The following is a 19,253-nucleotide window of genomic DNA, read 5'->3' on the forward strand; positions in this document are numbered from 1 at the left end:
TGTGTTGTACATGAAGGCAGACAGGGAAAGGACAGGGAACAGAATAATGTCTGTAATGCCTCTGAGCAACAAGGTCATCGGATATTTCGAACTGATATCCCGCGGGGTGATAAACCTTCGTAAGTGACAATTCATGACTTTATGGCGACTGATTTCGATAAAAATAAAATGAAACAAAAGCATAACGCATCACTGGAATGTTTCAAAGTCCTCAACCTTTCTCCTCAATCTTTTGTAGCTATTATCAGCTGCTCGGAGATTGCTTAGTGATACCTAAAGGGACACCTTTCAGCTGAACCTTAAACCCATCTTGTTATTATTATGTAACTTAAATTACAAAAGGTCCCTGAGTACCTGCCGTGGGGGTGTGTGCCTTTACCTGGCCTCCTCTTGCCCCTCTGATGGTACAGCCTGCCTGAGCTGCTTCTGCTGCTGCTTGGACGCAAACACACACGAGCTGCACACGTAGTAGCACACACCACAAACACAGAGACAGAAGGAGAACAGCAAGCCAGGCAGGCAGGCAGGCAGGCAGGCAGGCAGACAGACAGACGTACGAGTGGAAGGAGGGAAACGCACACCACCACCATGGGCTGCTGTAACAGAAGGTGCGGACTGATAGCCGGAGCTGTGGTTGGGGCGGTGGTAGCCATCCTGGGAGGCATCCTGATCCCAGTGGGGAAGATCATCATTGAGGGGACGGTGGAAAAGGTATGGTGCCGAGTTTCACCCTGAGTTGTGGAGGACGGGGAGTGACAGAGCGGACGAATGTGTGTGTGTGTGTGTGTGTGTGAGAGCATATGCGGAGATCAAGGTGAATCAGGAGACATGAGAAGGGAAGAGGCGTACGTTTTGAAAGGATGCTTCAAATTCAAATAGTCATCAAGACGCCAACTGTTTTCATCTGATTTTTAAGACACCGTGGAGGGAATAAAACAAATTGTGACGACCTGATAACAGAGCATTCACCTTTTTTTCCTGTATCAGTGGAGCTGCTGGCCTGCTGGCAGTTTTGAGGTATGTTAAAAATAGACCGTCTGTGTGTCTGCGGGGTTTAGGAAGCCGTCATAGAGCCCGGAACGACAGCATATGACAACTGGGTGTCTGCAGGGGCAGCAGTGTACAGGCAGTTCTGGCTCTTTGACTTGAAAAACCCTCTGGAGGTTTTGCATTACGGCGCAGTTCCAGTGGTGGTGGAAAAAGGACCTTATACATACAGGTAAGGTTCATTTATTTACCTCCTGTGTAGCATTGTAACGGAATGCTTCATATGACACACAACATGTAACAATCTACTCTATCCCGCCTTCAGGACGAGATATCTTCCCAAAGAAAACATCACGTTCCACTCCAATAATACCGTCGCCTTCCTGCTGCCTATGGGTGCCATCTTCGAACCACTCATGTCAGTGGGATCAGAAGAAGACAATATCACCTCCCTAAACCTGGCAGTTGCTGTAAGTGTCTGTGCCAACGTGTCCTGACTCTGCTATTAACATTTACTGTATCTCTGTTCTACAGCCGACACAAGTGACGCCAAAGCAAGCTGTGCCTGTTTGTGGTGGGCTGCTTTGGTCTGCAAGTGTGATGTGTGATGCAAGTGCAAGTGTGACTTGTGATGTTTTGTTTGTGAAGAATAACCAAAGACTGACCTTGCCGGGCTGTTGATTGGAATACTTTTATAAGGTTGAAAACTACACAGAAGCAACGAGTAGAGAGAAAGAATCATAAAATATGCAGTGCATTGCAGAATTGTGGTGCATTTTGTCTTGTTCCTGCTCCATTAGTTGACACCTTATTTATTTACACTTATATTTGTTTTAGGAGGAGGATTTGAAATAAAAGGCTTAAGTTAAGGGTTGTGGTCACTGTCTATCAACTAGTGTTAGCATCGAGTCTCTCTGTCGAAATAAATTCTTTCTTTAATATTGTCCTCAGATAAATAGCGGACTTGGTTAGCCAAAAAACGGTGTTTAACTTGCTAGCTTGGTTAGCCCTGAAGTTTCTGTGCAGCTTGCATGCACTTAGCTGCAAATGCTAATATAGCGGGCTAATCTCTGTGTTTACTTTGCCAAATTTAGCATGTTTTGTTAATGAATAGTCACCTATTGTTAGCTGGCTAGCTTCCCCATCATTGCATCAGTGCTGTAGAATGGTCTGATCACACCTTATTATCATTTTTGCTATAGATGGAAAAAAGTTCTGAATGATTTTTCTTTCCTAAAACCAATCACCATCGTACTGGTACAGCTAAGCCTTGGTTTCAGCAACCGAGCCCTGCAAAACAGTAATGGAGGGAATTGTTTTGATGAAACTTTTGCATACAGAGAGGCTCTCATTATGCAACAGTTAATTCATCAAAAGAACCACAATCCAAATCTTATCATCTTCAGAGGGCAATTTGTAGTTTATACCCAACCTTTACATCTGGTGAGTCAGACTACTCGTAAGCTAATAATGCTTGGGACTCATTTTTGTATTTACTTTGGCCAAACTCCAAAGATAGAGATTTGAAAGGATCTATCTACAACGGAGAAACATGTTTAGTCTCAATTCTCCTGTGTGTGTGTGTGTCCGTGCTGTAGAATGGTCTGATTGCACCTCATTCTCATTCTGCTATAAGGTAAAAAAAAATTGTTCTGGGTCTATTTTTGTCTTTAAACTAATCGCGATTGCCCATGATGTCCCTGCAAAATAGTGCCAGTGGAGCGTTGTTTTGATGGACCATTAGCCCATTGGGTGTCAGACACTGCCATTTAAAGGGTAAATGGTGGCATTTAAATGTTCAAAATCTTTGTTAAAACTTGCAATTTGTTTTGTGCAGGTTGGTAGAGGACATTGATATTGTTTGCTGTAGTAAAAGGACAAGCAAAATGTAGCATACAAATAGAAGAGGGGAAGGAAAATGTCACATGAAGTCGGAAATGGCAGGTTTATACCCTCACCTATGTATAGTGAGCCACAATAAAAGGCTTCAGGAGGGTAGTATCAAACATTTGAAGTAACTGAACTTCACAGAAATCTATGGCCCTTAAGTGTCCATTAAGTGTGTATGGATCGCATGTTTTCTATTCGTCCTAATTATTCTGGTCTTGTTGTACTGGAGACTGGAAATTCTGAACCACTAAGAGGCCATCATTTGCAAGTGGCATTGACAGTTTTTCATGATGGCCAGTTTAATGTTTACTCAGCAAACTTTGATAAGGCTTAAATAATGAGCGTAAGCAAAAGCTGTGCGGTAACTCTGGAATAACACAATCATAAAAGGGGATTACATCTCGGCTTATCTCCTGAAGCAACAGCTGTAGTTGTGTACACAGCAGTTTTGCCTGTTTTCCTTCCGTTTCTATCTGACACCTGAATTTATTTTGATTCTCTTTCAGGGAGCGTACGCACTGGTTCCAAAACTGCTTCATTCTGTTCTAGAGAATCTGATAAAGTCAACCAATTCCTCCCTGTTCCAGCGGCGTACAGTCAAGGAAATGCTATGGGGTTACTCAGACCCCATACTGAAAGAAACTGTGGGCCTATTCTCACCTGTAAGTGTAAAAATCAAAGAAGGGATAAGATCTACAAATGGAGTGAAATGCAATGATTAAATCAGTTTATTAAGTGAAATATGTTTTCCATAGTACAACGGTACGTATGACGGCTACTACAATGTCTTCAATGGGAAGGACGACATCTCTAAAGTTTCAAAAATTGAGAGGTGGAGAGGAGAAACGTGAGTCCAATTATAAATCAAGTAAAAGAGACACTGAATTTAGATTCAGAACCAGTATCTCTTAAGGGTTTCAACACATATTGACACGAGATGTGATATTCACACTGAAATGTTGAATCAAATTGTGAACATGTGAATTTTGACCCACAGGAAGTTACCCTTTTGGGAAGACGAATATTGTGACATGATCAACGGAACAGGTAAGATACTTTTTATTCTCAACCCGACTGATAATACATTTTCATAATAATGGAGACGAGGCAGTTTTATGACCAGATTTCATTTCTTCTTTTCTCAGATGCTTCCTCCTTCCCACCCTTTGTGGACAAGACGAAGCCCCTCTATTTATTTTCTTCTGATATCTGCAGGTGAGAAAGGGTTCACTTTTCAGCTTCGTCTGATCTAGTCTGGCTGTGATTTGGTAGATATTTATTGGGGCAGTGCAGTTTTTGATTGTCCCAGTTGCTACTTGAGATCAAAGGTTTTCAGTTCAAGTATTGTCAGAACTGAGTTGCTCAATAAAGGCAAAGGTTAGTATGTACAGCATATGAAAGTCTAAGTGGAGGTAACCTCTCTACTGCTTTGTCTCCAGGTCTGTGTCTGCCAGCTATGAAGCAACTGTGAATCTGAAAGGGATTGATGTATATCGCTTTTCCCTCCTCCCGTCCACTCTGGCCTCCCCGGTGGACAACCCAGACAACAAGTGTTTCTGCAAAAACCTTGAAACTAGCAAGAATTGCACCATGGCAGGAGTACTGGACATCGGCTCCTGTCAAGACGGTCAGTAAACGTCTGCTTTGTGACGCACAATATATCCAGATTCGACTGGAACTTCACTGTCATCTACTGTTTAGTCATTCTGCTCAGCTGGACATTTTGAATTGAAATTCTGTGTTTGCCATGTGAACAGGAAGACCCATCTTCATCTCTCTGCCTCACTTCCTTCATGGCAGCCCACATCTGCGGGAGGACGTGCTGGGCCTCAACCCTGACGAGGAGCACCATAAAACCTTCTTCGACGTCGAACCTGTACGAACAAATGATTTATTCCCATTTTCAGCTATCTGGGACAGCAGTATCGAACAGATGCTCATTTTTTTGTTGTACATTTCCACCAGCTAACTGGGTTTACCCTGCATTTCGCCAAGAGAATTCAAGTGAATATGATGTATGGACCATCAAACGTCATCACGTAAGTTGTGGTTCACCTTTTTGTATGGAAGCTACCTTCTGCTTGGACGTGAATAATAAAAAATCTTGAACAAGCACAATTCCCAAAATGTCACACGAGTCAAAGACAGAAGGTTTGAGGCAGCATCATGCTCTGAATGTCAAATAATGAAGTCTTTCCCTGCAGGGTGCTTAAGAAAGTCAAAGACTATACCCTATTCCCACTTGTTTGGCTGAATGAGGTAAGTTGAAAGATGAAGCCCTGCAGTCATGAAGTGTATCGTCTGTCAGCTCGGCATGCATGTAAATCAACCGCTCTCTCGTTCTCTGTCTCCTCTGTGCATCCAGACGGCTATGTTGGATGACGAAACGGCGCAAATGTTTCAGGACGAAATTATCTCCAATGTCAACCTGTTGGAGATCATACAGAAAGTACTGTTGGGTGTAGGTGTGGGCATCTTCGTCGTGTGCCTCGTCTCCTACTGCGTGGTGAGGAAGAGATGTAACCAAAGCAAGTTCGTGTGAATGAACTGATTGATTGTTGTATGTGAGAGCACAGTGCATTCAAGCTGCTACGGGGCGTCAAACCTTTTGATATAGACTTGCACTTTTTTGTAATTTCAGTGTTATTTATAATGTAATACCTCCTTTGATACCAAGGGAGGAATACTGTGATTTTGTAAAAGCTGATAAGCTGGATTCCTTTGCCAAGTAATATCATTTAATTGCAAACACTGTAACATTGACTCAATCAGGGATTTCTAGAGGGAGAGCAGGTGAAAACTCCTCTTAACTGTCATGTAATCCATTAAAGATCTCTGAGAAGAGAGAAATGGGTTCGTTCGACATCCTATGAAAGAAATGCACATGAATCTATTATTGCGCGAATGTTAATATCCTCTGCTGAACTAGTGTGTTCTACATGAATAAAAGCTGAAAAAGTGACTTTTTCATTGAGTATTGGACTGTTTTTACACCTGGTTATCTAACCAGTCTACACCCGCCTCGGCTCACAATACAGGTCAGACTGTCCCCTTCGCTGGAACAAATCTCTGCATTGTACGCACTTTCCTCTTTATCTTGAGAGGCCCATATATCATAAAGTGTAATAAAGTAGAGCTGGGGGATGATTATGCCGTGTTGTGAATGGTTCTGGAGTTTGTTTGGTGAGAAAGCAGTATTTCTGCTCAGCTGGAGAGCACTCTTAGGTTTTATGGGTTTTAAATGACCCTCGGCAGCCTCCTAAGGGTGTCTTTGGTTCTACCGTTGGACCTGAACCTTACATGTCACACATACAAGGGAGTATTTTACTGAGATTAAAACAGACTTGGTGCTCTGTCTGGGAACGTTTGATTGGTAACCTTTCGGTGCACCAGGTACCTGTGTCTTGACATTTGAAATTTAGGGTTCAAGTTTCAGGTTTCACTTATTGTTAAACCCCTCAAAGTATGCCTTTTTGCTTTCTTGATGAGAGTTAGATGAGAAGATTAATCCCGCTCTCATGTCTGCACTATAAATCTGAAGCTACATCTAGCAGCTTGGGAGCTAAATTTAGCAAACAGAGTGAAAACAGGGAAGCAGCTGGTCTGGTTCTGAGCAAAGGAAAGAAATCAGGCACAAAACCCTCAGCGAAGCCACCATCTAGTGTTTGCGTTCAGAAATAACATTCAGTGTGTTAAACAGGTAGATTTAGTACCTTCTGACAGAACCATGCTACGCTGTGGATAAAAATGGCTGAAGCCTCTAGGATGTTACCTATAGATTTCTTGAGAAGCGAGTTTGAAGCTCAGTATGGTGGTTCAGACCATCACCATCTGTTAATGAGTTTGCTAACTCCTGGCTAATCACAAAATGAGCAGAGGTGGAGAGCAAGTGGAACCAACTGTCCTATGGTGGCACCCACCTGCCACTTCAAGCAGTCATGTCCTTAATTATCCGTTATGTTACGGTTACGTTAAATAAAAATCCACCTGGACTTTGTACCAGGTGGAACCACATCTATTTTGGCTGTAAAGTTGGGCATTTTAACAGGAGTCTATGGAGATGAACAACCTTTTGGAGCCAGCCTCAAGTGGCCATTTGAGGAACTGCAGTTTGGGGCTGCATCTCCAAGGCTGCAACCTTCGACCTAAAGGTATCGGTTCAATTTATCTCACTATGATATCAAATTATCAAGTACAAAATGCACAACATACTTAAATTTAGAAAGAAAAAACTAAAACCAATGCTTTCCATATGCAAGCACACAGTTTATTGACTCATACCTCTATGGCAAGTTTCTAAATTGGGGTCAAATAAGGATTGACAGATTATTTGAAGTTCAAAAATGTGCCCACACAAAATGCTGTGTTATGGATCATAATCCAGGTTGGAGGAGGAGAAGCGGGAGGAAGGCAGGTTGCCCACTTTGACCATCTTGCATTGGCACCGACTTGTTAGAACACTATGAAGGGTTTTAAATAGCCGATGCTTGATTGTATGAGAGTGAGAGATGCAGTCAGGGGACACTCTGCTGTGATTATTGTGGTTAAGGTTTGTATATGTTGGGGTAGACAGCAGGCTTTGGTAGAAGAGATGGCGTTCTCTACAGAGGACTTCCTGTCCATATTCTTATATAAAAAAAAACAACAATCCTGTCAAACTTCCAAACTTAACAGTTGCAGCGACACTTTAATATTTGTATCTATCCAATTATCATCCACAAACGGCACTGGGGTTTAGACAGCTGCATTTTCTGACTGTATTTGAAGACGGTCTTCAAAATGGAACAGCCTTGTTACACCGCTATGATGTATTTGGTCTTGCAGCCTTCAAAGAAAGCAGTCAGTGATTTGAGACACAACTAATGTGGTAATAATCTTCTCATCAAAGTCTTGGCATGAAAGGGAACAGCAACATTTCCTAAAATGCCAAACAATCCCTTTCAAGCAATGGAATAAGCCTGTTATCTTAAAGCGAGTAGACAGATGGAGGATGCATCGGCCAATACCACAAAAGTCCACTTTTTGAGATGTTTTACTAATAACACTTTTGCCTTAAAATAAACTGTATGATCTTTCTGCAAAACTGAGATTCATCTGAACATATTTATTCAGGCTATCATGGCATTAATAAATAGAAATACATATGTTTCATAACACGAAAATTACACTGAGTTGAAGTTGACATGATGCTGGTCACACAGTTTTATTAAACGTGAAGCAGAGATCCGCACGAGGGAAGGTACACACTTAAAAGTCTTTTCTCAGAATGAAAATAATACCGTATGTCTCCGCAATGTGCAGATACAGTCAAGAGTTAGTTGGTGAAATATGCTGAAATTAAATACACAATGAAAACACATTTTCACAAAACCCGGCGCAGCATTAAATTAAAAGAATGAAACAAATGAGAGGAAAATACTCTGTACACAAGCGACAAATAATCTCTATCTACATCAGCTACACTTGGAAAACAAAAATAGCCTATTCACAAATGTCAAATGGTCTACCTCACAGACGACCTCACGACTACTTCTAATGAAAGCATGTCCACGTTGCTGTAGAGAATGTGAATCCATCAGCCTCATCATGTAAACCTCTAAGTTGTACACTAACTACAATGTGCGTATCTGCTAGCTTGGTTGCTAAAAATCGAACCCGAGCAAGGATTTAGATACCTCTACGTTACTGATGAATTCTACAAACATGCTTCTGTGCCGAAAACTTGGGAAATGTGATATAGCTGGATTGCGGTGAGGCACATTTTCTGAGTAATAGCAATAAATATTGGGGAGAACTCGCATGGGACTTCATGTTTGACTAAATTTCCTCATTTCTATTTGGGAATCGGCTCTGCATTTACAATTTGGCCTCTGAACTAATACATTTCTGGCTTTCATCGCTGTAATACAACACTTTTATTGGGTCTAATTGCCATCTATGTTTTGTCTAACCAGTGCTATTGTAAACAGTATGTTATTACCCTCCATGTCCCCACAAAGCCCCTGTAGTTTTCCTGGAAGAGAGAAATTTTGGTTAGTTATAAAACATTCAAATGTGGCTAGAATCTGATAAAATACTATTGTAATACTTCTGGAGCGAGGGCACTCACTGTCAAACATGCATCTGTCTCCCTTTGTCCCTTTTCAGTCACATTCATTGAATATCATGATTTGAAATTACGAATCTGTTGACAGCTAATATCCGACCGCTTCACTTTCCACCCCGATATTTAGAATATGACGATAAAGCTGCGTCCCAACGTGAGCACTGCCAGCTGAGACTGCGGTTAATAGTGGCGGTCGTAACGTTTGCCACCTCAGTTTGTGTTGTGACTGTGGCAGAGAATGAACGGCTCGTGGTTGTGTGTGTTGGTGTACGTCACGGCCATCAAGTCACAGTACCTCATGCAAGAAAAAGAGAGAACTCCCCACACCCACCTCCTCGTTTTACTGTACATCCACAGTGCAGCTCTGCGGTTGAGATGAGAAAATGAGGCTCTGTAAACTGCTTTGTAGGGGTATAGGATTAGAGGAAGGCATGCGAGTCAGTTTCTGCAGCTGCCAGCTCCCCGTGTCAGTCTTCCGGGAGGTGGTTGCGTCGATTGCGGCTCTTCCTTCGGTCCAGCAGCGGCTTGAGTTTGGCCAAATCCCCCCTGAGTGGTCCGGGCGGTGGCTGCTGCTGCTGTTGCTGCCTCTGCTGGAGATTCTGGAGCTCCTTCCTCTCTTTGCAGTATTGTTGCACAGCCAGGCTCTCTGCAGGACTGAAGGCTGACAACAGGGTCTTGGGGTGCAGAGAGCTGGCCCACGCCCACGGGGACTGCTGCTTGTCAGTCAGCACGCTCACCATGGCCTCGCTCAGAACGCGCAGGCGGATTTTGGCGACAGTGCGTTTGAAGCCGTTCTCCGTGGTCAGGCAGTAGTAAAGGCCCTGGTCGGACAGCTGGACGGAGCGGATGAGGAGGCCTTGATCGGTGGAGAGAACGCGATCACTCAGCTTTACCTGCAGGGATGCAAATACGAGAGTGGGAAAAAGAAAGAATGACGACTGAAGGCAGATTCAAGGATCCCTTTGTGTTTGGATGAAAATAATGCAATGTGCCAAGTTTCTTACAGTAATCTAATCTCAACCCAATTAAAGAACCACAAGGAAATCTTATCACTAAATGAATATACAACAAGCAAAAATATAAACACAGCATACTAAAAGGATTTAATGCTACCGTCTCTGGAATTCATTTCCACCCCAACTGAGGAACATCTGATCAAAACTGCATATTCCATCTGACACCAATTGCCCTGTCTCGCTTGTTTTTACTATTTTTAATGTGTATTGTGTGTATATATGGAAATTACTGTTAGCATTATTTCCTGACCACTCAGTTAATCCAAACCCTCGTCTAGTGTGGTTTTAAAGAACTGCAATCAGACAGAGGGGTGAGACGCTCCTTTGACCAGTGACTATACAAGTCCACCTTAAAATGCAGTTTCATTCAAATGACATGATGCCTCTGATAACAAGATGATGCCGTTGGAACGCTGGATACTAGTATGTCATTCAGAGACACAGCCGGACACTGGAACACAACCATTTTCCGTCTAAACAATAGGGATGGACCCGAATATCCGAGTATTCGTTCGCTACGGCGGTATTCGGATATTAATTTTTGTATCCGAATATTCGCTCCCCCCAGTCAGACGTTACCCCTGCGGAAAGAATATGTTGCGTTACTGTCTTCCCTCCGCCTTCGGCCCACATCAGCTCATATCGGCTCATCTCCTCGTGTGATCACATAAACATATACACATATGTCTATGTGATCACTCTCTCCTCCCCCCAGACGAAAATATTCGGAACTCGTCTCTTCCCTTCGCCTTCGGCCCACTTCGGCTCATCCCGTCGTGTTCGGCTCATCTCGGCTAATCCATTCGTGTTTGTTACCACCACCCGAATGGCCGGGTTGCTGGGAGACCAGATGAACGGATCCGAATATTCGGGCCATCTCCGCCGCAACCAACCCCCCCAGCCCCCCCTCCCCCTCCCCGTTGGACGATACGGGGCGGAACGAATGTTCGGATATTCGTCTTCAATAGGGCCCGGTTATTCGGAGGCCAGAAACCACTATTCGGGCCAGCACTACTGAACAATTTTTTGAGTGTCGGACAGTTTGCTACATGGTGCTCTGCATGGATGTGTCTGACAACAGGATCCTATCAAATGGAATTTCATTGTATCCCTTGCAATGACAATCAAGCTTCTTAATTTTAATCTGTCTGCCAGCACAGCCCAGACCTTCAGAAAGACTGAGCGAACATTCAACAAGCCAGAATTAACAACAAACCCATTACCTCTATGTGTCACAGCTGGGTTTTAAACGGTGGACATATTTGTTACCGATTCGGGATATCTGGTCCATGACCTCACTCTCAGTCTGCCCATTATCGTTTCCATTACAGAGCACACTTGTTTGTTTTATTCTGTTCATTCCTTTGTTGAGATGCCGTGTGTTGGAACAACAAATGTTTATTCCCCTGTGTTAAAAATAATGGACATAATTAAATGAAAGGTGACATGCTGCATTTATATTTTTGTTCAGTGTATTTTTCAGTTAACTCGTCACCCACAAATATGTGGCTCTGAATCACAATGTGCATCACGTAGGTACAGGGTTGCTCAAAAAGAATGAACCAACTTCATTACTCAATATTATAATAAGAAAAAGCAATAGAAAGCTCCAGCCAAGTTACAAGTATTCTACTCACAATCAACTTTTATTTCCTGTCTTACAAGTGTTCAATGTGGCCTCCACCTGCAGCATATCAGCATATCATCATCCACCGAGTTGATCGCTGTTATTCAATGTTTAAGGTCACCGAGGTTAGTGGTAGCATCCAATGTTCTCAGGAGAGGGCGGATTAATGTCGAATCACCTTCGAAAATCACATTGCACCGTGACAACCGAATTTGTTGTCGCGAACTCGAGAATGCAGAACACCTTCTGCTGAGGACTCGCCATTCCGAGGGTAAACAAACAACTGAACGTTGCCGGAGGAACGACACAACCACTCAAAACTGAGAAAATCCCTCTTTCAAATGGTCACCGACCTATTTCATGACGATGCTCGAGAACTGAAGCAATGCATCATGAAATCGCTTTATTCTTTTTGAATAACCCTGTATTAAGGATTAATGTAGAGCGACTACAAGAGTGAGTTTTTCATTTCCAAAATAGGAATGTGCATCTTCTCAGATGCTTAAAAAATGTATTAGCTTTTACTTAAGCTCCTCTTGTTGTGTATAGTTAATGTTGAAATGCTTTATTTCTCTATTTTTGTGGTAACCTTTAAAAATGTATGCTCTGCATTCTGGTTCTGATTCATATTGACTGTTTCTGCTTTGTAAGTCCATGCAACATGTGCATTTACACTAAAGTTCAAAGGTTTGGATTTACCCAGGCAATTTCATGTTTTCAGCGAAAACGCACGCTTTTCTCCATGTGCTAACATAACTGCACAAGGGTTTTCTAGTCATCAATGAGCCTTTCAACTAGCCTAGCCGCGCTAGACCCATGTTCTGAAGACACAAGGGTCTAAGACCGCTCGACAGGGAGGGAGGCGGGCTAAAAGGTTGTCTTTCAAATCACTCTGCAGCAACTGGGTAGGTATACAACCAATCAGCACAACGAATAGGCTGACGTAGTTCCGAGAGCACCGGCGGATTGTGGCTAAGTCCCATTAGCTTCCCAACCAGCGGAGCCAACTGGTATATTAAGGATTTGCCATATCCCGTCGGCATAAGTCCAAATACGTCTTTCTTCTCAATGAAACACTTCAGTGCCGTCCTTTGTTTATCTTTCAAGTTGAATTTTAGCTTCAAATCTTTAAGGGCTGTGGCCAAAGCCAAGTCGAAAGATAACTGTTTATTGTGCGCTGGTTGTTTCTGTCAGAATCGTCACGCCTCTGTCGTCACTTAGTTACGCCCGCCTTCTGACTCTACACTTCATGGTGATTGGTCCGGCCAGTTTTAGGAGAATCCAGCCTTGAGCCTTATGGAGGGTAACTAGACCCACCCTGGCAGAGAATTAAATTCGTTGCCGTGGGTTGTCTAGCGTGGCTAGGCTACCTTTCAACACCATTAGCTAACACAATGTAGCATTAGAACACAGGAGTGATGGTTGTTGGAAATGTTCCTCTGTACCCCTATGGAGATATTACATTTAAAATTTCAGCTAGAATAGTCATTTACCACATTAATAATGTCTAGATTGGATTTATGATTCATTTAATGTTATCTTCATTGACAAAAATGCTTTTCTTTCAAAAATAAAAACATTTCTAAATGACCCCAAACTTTTTAACGATACTGTAAGTTATGCATGATAACTTTAAAAAAATCTGTAATCTTCATCCACTGATGTTTATGCCCCCATTGTAACACTGCTTCCTTCTTTTCCATTCACTACCATAAAGCCAGCCAAGTCTGGAGAAGACTCCAATGATTACACACCATAAAAGTAAAGTGATTTATTTGAAGGCCGACTTGTAATTTCATGAGCAAACGGCTATTAAATGGCCATTAGTCGTTTCCACAGAGGTGCTAAATCCATAAAAGATGTGTCTTGATCACGTAGCCGCTCTCCTGCCCAGCTTTATTTAATCTTCCACTGCTTTCCAAAGTGCTCCCACCATTTAAGGGGTGTCAGATATTTGTAAAATGTTTCCCCCGCTGAGAATTTCGTCATTAGTCAAGGCCCATACCACATTTGAGCAGTATCACTACTCATTACGTTGCTCCCCGGCCAATAAGTGCTCACGTGTCATTCCTCAGAAGATACAAGTCCTGATAACTCGCATGAGCTCACTGGATCGCGACGACATGTTTAATGTTTGATGTAATATTCAACCAAACATGGGAGCTACCCCCCTGTGGACCAGAACCAGGACATGTAATGAGTTACATCTTTAATGACTTGACATTGGACCTGTTTCGATGCCAAACTGACCTCTTTCCTCCTGTCGTTGTCCCTCTGGATAAGCCAGCGAATAGATGCCTGAGGAGACTTGGGAAGACACTCCAGGAAGGTGGTGTTGTTTTTCACGCCATACTGCGTCATCTCCACTGCGTTCCTGTAGGCTAATAAACACACACACACACAGAGTCAGAGTCAAGGGACACTCATCAGACGTCACTGGCTGACAGACACAAAGAGCACAGATGGAAACAAATCTGTCTCGAGTCTCATCACTGGTGGTGAAATGTTGACAGAGATTATTCTGGCACCTGCAGCACAACCAAACCCCACCCAGACTTCGCTTTCTACAAACAATAGCCTTCAGTGCAGCAGCTCAGTTTCCTCTCTTTTACTTTGTCATTTTTTGTCGCATATAAATGGTTCATCACACAGCTGGATGTATGACAGGGTTGTGACTAATTAAGGTAATGGCCATATGCCCGGCTCCCCAAGCTCAAGTTAATTTAGAGGTATAAACGGTTCACGTGAATGGAACACCCCCGGGAGCAAATTCTCTCCTCTCATTAAGCTGCACCCTGCTCGTCTGCTGGGTGTATTTTTGTGAATAACACTTTCCAGTACCTAAAGCACAAACACAAACATCTGCAGGTGCACTCTAAATATAACCCTCTGCCGTAGTCTGTTTTTTGACGCATTAAGTTTGCAAGGTCTGTCTAAATGTGAATTTGTTGTATTATGTAAAAGAAAGAATAATGACATGAAACAAATACAAATCGTTAAAGAGCCCATATTATGTACATTTATAGGTTTGTAATTTTATTTTTGGGATCTACTAGAATATGTTAAAAAAAAAAACTATTCTTCTTATGTTGCACCTCATCTCACGCTCTGTCTGAAATGTTTTTTAGCTGCTGTCTCTTTAAGATCTCCTTCCTGAACTGCCCTGTCTGCTCTGATTGGTCAGCAGGCCTGATGAAAGCAAGGTAATGTTGGTTACATACTAAACCTCCAGATTTATGACTTTAGGCAGAGACATAGCCCGAACACAAGCAGCTCTTGTGACTGAATGATGGTGGATTAAGAGGAAGCTGCTCAGTTGGCGCGCCAAACTAACCACTTGGGAGGCATTTTGCTTCGTGTTTCACTTCGGCGATCGCCTCACCGTGGCCGACTGTGGAAGCTTCAGTGACCCCATGTCTGTCTTTAGAAGATAGATCGAGTCCCGCCCAATATCCTTCGACTGCTACTATTAATTATTCTTGCTATCTTCTTGGCGTCCTCAGTGCTTAACAGATCTCAGGCATGGAGGAGTACATCTCCAAACGCATTCATTGCCACAGTCTGAATTGTCGCCGATTGAGCACTCCGAAAGAGGTGTATAATAAATGCAGGGTCAAAACAGTGTCCGTGCCAACGTGAACTGTTCCATTAGCTGTGTACACAAATGTCAGATGCAGCTGACATTTGTGTAACTTGGGCTAATACATTATGGTGAGCCTAACCGGTGTTAAGCTAGCATTCAGTCGTCCGCTACATTGAATTGTTATTGGCATTTAGCAGGCACCTGTGTCACTCAGGCTAACATATGAAGGCAAGCCAAGGTAGGATTTCATGGCTTTAGTAACACCTTAGATACAGCAATCACCCCAAAGTCTGACCACAAGGAGGAGGAGGAGACTCACATCCTTATTGTGGAGGGCTTCCTGCTTTACACCTACAGACTCTTGATGCTGAACCGATGTTATTTTGTTTCCATCCTGTATGAAGAATGCAAAAAGAGGAGGTGATCTAGGAGCTACACGGTGCCAGACCTCCCCAGGCCTGTTCATTAGACACGTCTGGTCCATGCATTTGCATCACAAGAACAAAGTGGAGGTGTCACTTTCAGAAAGGAGGCTAAGAACAGCAATAGCCAAGACAATAAACTACATTCAAATGTGTCACATGATGACATAATGGAAGAAAAGCCGGATCTTCAAAGGAGGCTTTCCTTGCAGGTAAGGAGCAGTGTTTCTGTGGGCAGGATTAACTCCCTTTGCCAGTAGCTTTGTGTTTTGTAAGTTTGCAGCCATTTTACATGCACCAATAACATTCAAATGCAGCAAAGGGAAATATCCAGAGAGCATAAAATGGGCTCTTTAAGTATTTAAAGCATTAAATAATTTTCTTTGTCTATTTTAGATAGAGGAATTCAGCAGATGAAGTGAACTCACAATCCTTTCCTTACTAAATAGTTCCCTATTTACACATCTAGCCGACACCAAACAGCGTTAGCACTATGAAGAGGTATGCCTATGATTCTTAAATTCACTCTTCTTTTAACTCTGTTTTCCCGTCTGCCATCTCCTGAGGAATATATTTGATATTTGAACTGCTGTCTGCTTTTCTTCTTCACTGACTTTGTGTAATATTTGATGCTTGGTTCAGTGGAGTCGGTTTTTTGGGGCTGAAACCAAAAGCCTGTTGTTGTGAGGTTTTTAAAATAGAGCTTCTGAGCTTGGTGAAAATTATATTCGAGCAGAAAACAACTGACACCATTCATATTGCAGACAATTACATGACCCATTGTTACTATAAATATTTTGACTAGAGCAGCCTTAAAGTACCTTTTAAATTGAATCCTCTACATTGAGTAAGTGGATTTCCATGCATAACATCCTGCCGCCTGCTTCTCCTGAAATAGAAGGAAAAAAATGGTATTAATGCACGACAGCTAAAAACAGAATCCCGTCATAGTGAAACTGTTGAAGCAACAGTCGCTGCCAGAATAATATGAGGAAAATCTGACCGTGTTATTCCACTCAGAGGAACACTCATATGTAACAGCTTGAGGGAAAGAGCATGTAAACAGCTGACACATTTCAGACACATTTCCTGCAGAAAAAAAAAAAAAAAAAAACAGAGGCTGGGCTTTTGTTCTGTGACCAAAGTAAACTTGACCTGCGTCTGACTGAAATGCCAAGAGACCTGCAGCTGGCCTTTAAAGACACCAGAGAGGTATCAGTTTGGAGGCGAGGTGTCGCTCATTTCTCCTCATCTGTGTTATGTCTAGACACAGGGCGGGAAACAACAAAAGCCGAACCTGTGACACTGAAGTGTGTAATGAAGGATTCCAGCCATGTTGATCTCTTTGCCCTTTCTAGCCGTGAACAGCTTTTTCTATTCTTGTTTGACATATTATCCACCAACTGTTGCCCACATAGGTATCATATTTGTTGTATATTTTATGCCTCAAAACTCACCATAATATTACAAATTGAGAAAATGGTTTTTCCATTTCAAAATAAAAGCTAGTAAAACAATAAACCATGTTTTTTTGTTTGTTTTTCAGTTTTTAAAACCTAAATGTAGAACTGTATTATTTAACTAATAAAAAAAAAAAAAAACAGTGTTGGATTTTTGCTCGAGCTTTTTAAACCCGAATACAAAACACGGCCGTTTTATTTTGTTGCAACACTGGAAGTGCCGAAAGTCACCGAGGAAGAACAGATTTGAGCTGGTCTGGACAGTAAACGCATCAAGAGTGGCTGTACTCGTCCCTTTTCAAATTTCATTCGTGAGCTCTTTGAGAGTGGCAAAACCCATGCAGAAATCAGCGACACTTTGCGTCGCCATGGAGCTCAGGAGGCTCTGCATGGAGAACAGTTTGATTTCCAGTTCCTCTGGTAGCTTCCAAATGACACAGAAAGGAAATGACTTTTTGTTTAACCTCGTAAGACCTGCCGTCCACATATGTGGACATGTTTTTGTTCTTTGATTTTTTTTCCCCAAAAGGGCATATTATTAATACTAATATTACTGCTTCTACCACCACCACTACTACTACTACTACTACTACTACTACTACTACTACTACTACTACTACTACTAATAATAATAATAGTAATAGTAATAGTAATAGCAATGAAAATCTAGTAAAAAAAATATAATGTAAATGTAATAAACATAATAATCAGATATTAGATATTATCCAGTTATTATATTTATTGGTTACTCCTTATCCCAAGTAAGTAGAAAAAACTAAAATACAAACCAAACCAAAGCTCAGGTCTTAGGAGGTTAAACCTTAAAATTGGTAAAAACACTGCGTTTTTTTCTCTCTACTTTTCATTTTTCCAGTTTAATTTTTAAACAAAAAAACAAACAAAAAACTGAACAATTGTTTGCTTTTTCTCATTTTATTTTGAAACAGAAAAACCAAAGAACAAACAATACACGGATTATTCAGATATCTGCACTATGCTAATGTTTAACACTTTGTGACAGTTTTGAATAGCTGCCTGCATGAATGGCCTATCTAATCAACACCTGTCAGCGCCGATTAACAGAGAAAAAATTGTTTTGGGACTTGCATGTTGTTTTTTTTTTATCTGGACTGCCACGCCAGGAATCCTTGGTGGACACTTAACACTCCTTCCCACTAAATTTCCAGATACTGAATAGTGGTCACAAAACTGCAGTTATGAGCTCTAGAACTGGAAACCTTTGTGTACCTTTTGCCGGTGGGATAGAAGCGGGAGCAGCTCAGCCCATCCCAGGCGCAGTAGGGGTCTCTGGCGAGGCAACAGTCAGCGCAGGCCGACCCGTAAGCGTGACAACGATGCAGGGAGACCTGCGAGACCCCGAACTCGGAGCTGACATACAGCTGTTGCTGCAAAGTAAACAGTTCAAATGTCAGGCGCCCTGTTTGTCTTAATAAGTGGCCGGCTGACAGGAAAATGAGGCAGAGTGCCGAAACAATTATGGCTTATTATTTCCTCGCCTTTGGGAGGCTTATTGTGCACAGGAGATTTGTCTCGTGCACGACACCGTGACCACGGACAGTGAATCATGTATTCAAAGAGCGTAACTGCATTTAAAATGTGGGGGGGAAAAAAGCATATTCGGGATACTTACTTTTTTGGAGGATATTCTTAAATTTGTAATAGGAGCTTGGTTCTGGAAAAGAGCACAGACAAAGGAGCACATTCAGAGCTTCTGCTGACAGTCGTTTCTATTAACATTTGAAAGTATTAGTTTTTGGGGAATGTGGACGGGAACTTTTCTTGGTGAGAATTAAATGAAATAATTGATAGCACTGTCATAACTTCATGGAAATTAGATAGTCTGACTGGATGTAGATTGTGAGTATGAATTGCCCCTTCCATTATCTACATGTTTCTGTTTTTAGAATCACCGAATTTGTAATGTTAGACAATGACAGCAGCCTTTGAGCAACAAGCTGCACACAAAAATAGCAGTTTTGATAAAAATTTGGATTGTGCTGTAAAGCAGGCCTGCTGGATTCTTTCGGCAAATTGGCCATTTTAATGACATCGTTTGGCTCCATGAGTGCAAATGTTCCACTAAAACACCATTTTCAGGAACACCATTGTCTTGCTTGGTTTAAACCAACAGTCCCCTACAA

The 19,253-nt window shown here is 42.1% G+C and overlaps 2 protein-coding genes across 2 annotated transcripts in view; one reads left to right on the plus strand and one right to left on the minus strand.

Annotated features, from left to right (window-relative positions):
- The first annotated feature begins 473 nt into the window (after positions 1-473).
- cd36 (CD36 molecule (thrombospondin receptor)) lies at positions 474-5,839 on the plus strand. Its single transcript, XM_022199146.2, has 12 exons — positions 474-711; positions 1,059-1,219; positions 1,313-1,457; positions 3,384-3,539; positions 3,633-3,724; positions 3,875-3,924; positions 4,023-4,092; positions 4,317-4,504; positions 4,635-4,753; positions 4,843-4,916; positions 5,082-5,136; positions 5,243-5,839. The coding sequence occupies exons 1-12, from the start codon at positions 589-591 to the stop codon at positions 5,417-5,419; spliced, it is 1,410 nt and encodes a 469-aa protein (XP_022054838.2). The 5' UTR covers positions 474-588; the 3' UTR covers positions 5,420-5,839.
- Positions 5,840-7,961: 2,122 nt separating this feature from the next.
- The window catches only part of sema3c (sema domain, immunoglobulin domain (Ig), short basic domain, secreted, (semaphorin) 3C), a 57,594-nt gene continuing 46,302 nt past the window's right edge, over positions 7,962-19,253 (minus strand). The window contains exons 14-18 of the mRNA XM_022199145.2: positions 18,743-18,784; positions 18,340-18,497; positions 16,453-16,520; positions 13,877-14,007; positions 7,962-9,876 (exon numbers count right to left, since the gene is read on the minus strand). Coding sequence (XP_022054837.1) covers positions 9,451-9,876; positions 13,877-14,007; positions 16,453-16,520; positions 18,340-18,497; positions 18,743-18,784 — 825 coding nt within the window. The 3' untranslated portion in view covers positions 7,962-9,450. The remainder of the gene's footprint in view (positions 9,877-13,876; positions 14,008-16,452; positions 16,521-18,339; positions 18,498-18,742; positions 18,785-19,253) is intronic.

The sequence above is a fragment of the Acanthochromis polyacanthus genome, chromosome 1 (assembly GCF_021347895.1).
Source record: "Acanthochromis polyacanthus isolate Apoly-LR-REF ecotype Palm Island chromosome 1, KAUST_Apoly_ChrSc, whole genome shotgun sequence".
Taxonomy (NCBI): domain Eukaryota; kingdom Metazoa; phylum Chordata; class Actinopteri; family Pomacentridae; genus Acanthochromis; species Acanthochromis polyacanthus.

Coding starts and splice junctions, on each gene's coding strand:
- cd36 (XM_022199146.2), top strand. CDS start 589: ATGGGCTGCTGTAACAGAAGGTGCGGACTGATAGCCGGAGCTGTGGTT. Junction 3,540..3,632: donor CTGTGGGCCTATTCTCACCT/GTAAGTGTAAAA, acceptor TGTTTTCCATAG/TACAACGGTACGTATGACGG. Junction 3,925..4,022: donor TGACATGATCAACGGAACAG/GTAAGATACTTT, acceptor TTCTTTTCTCAG/ATGCTTCCTCCTTCCCACCC.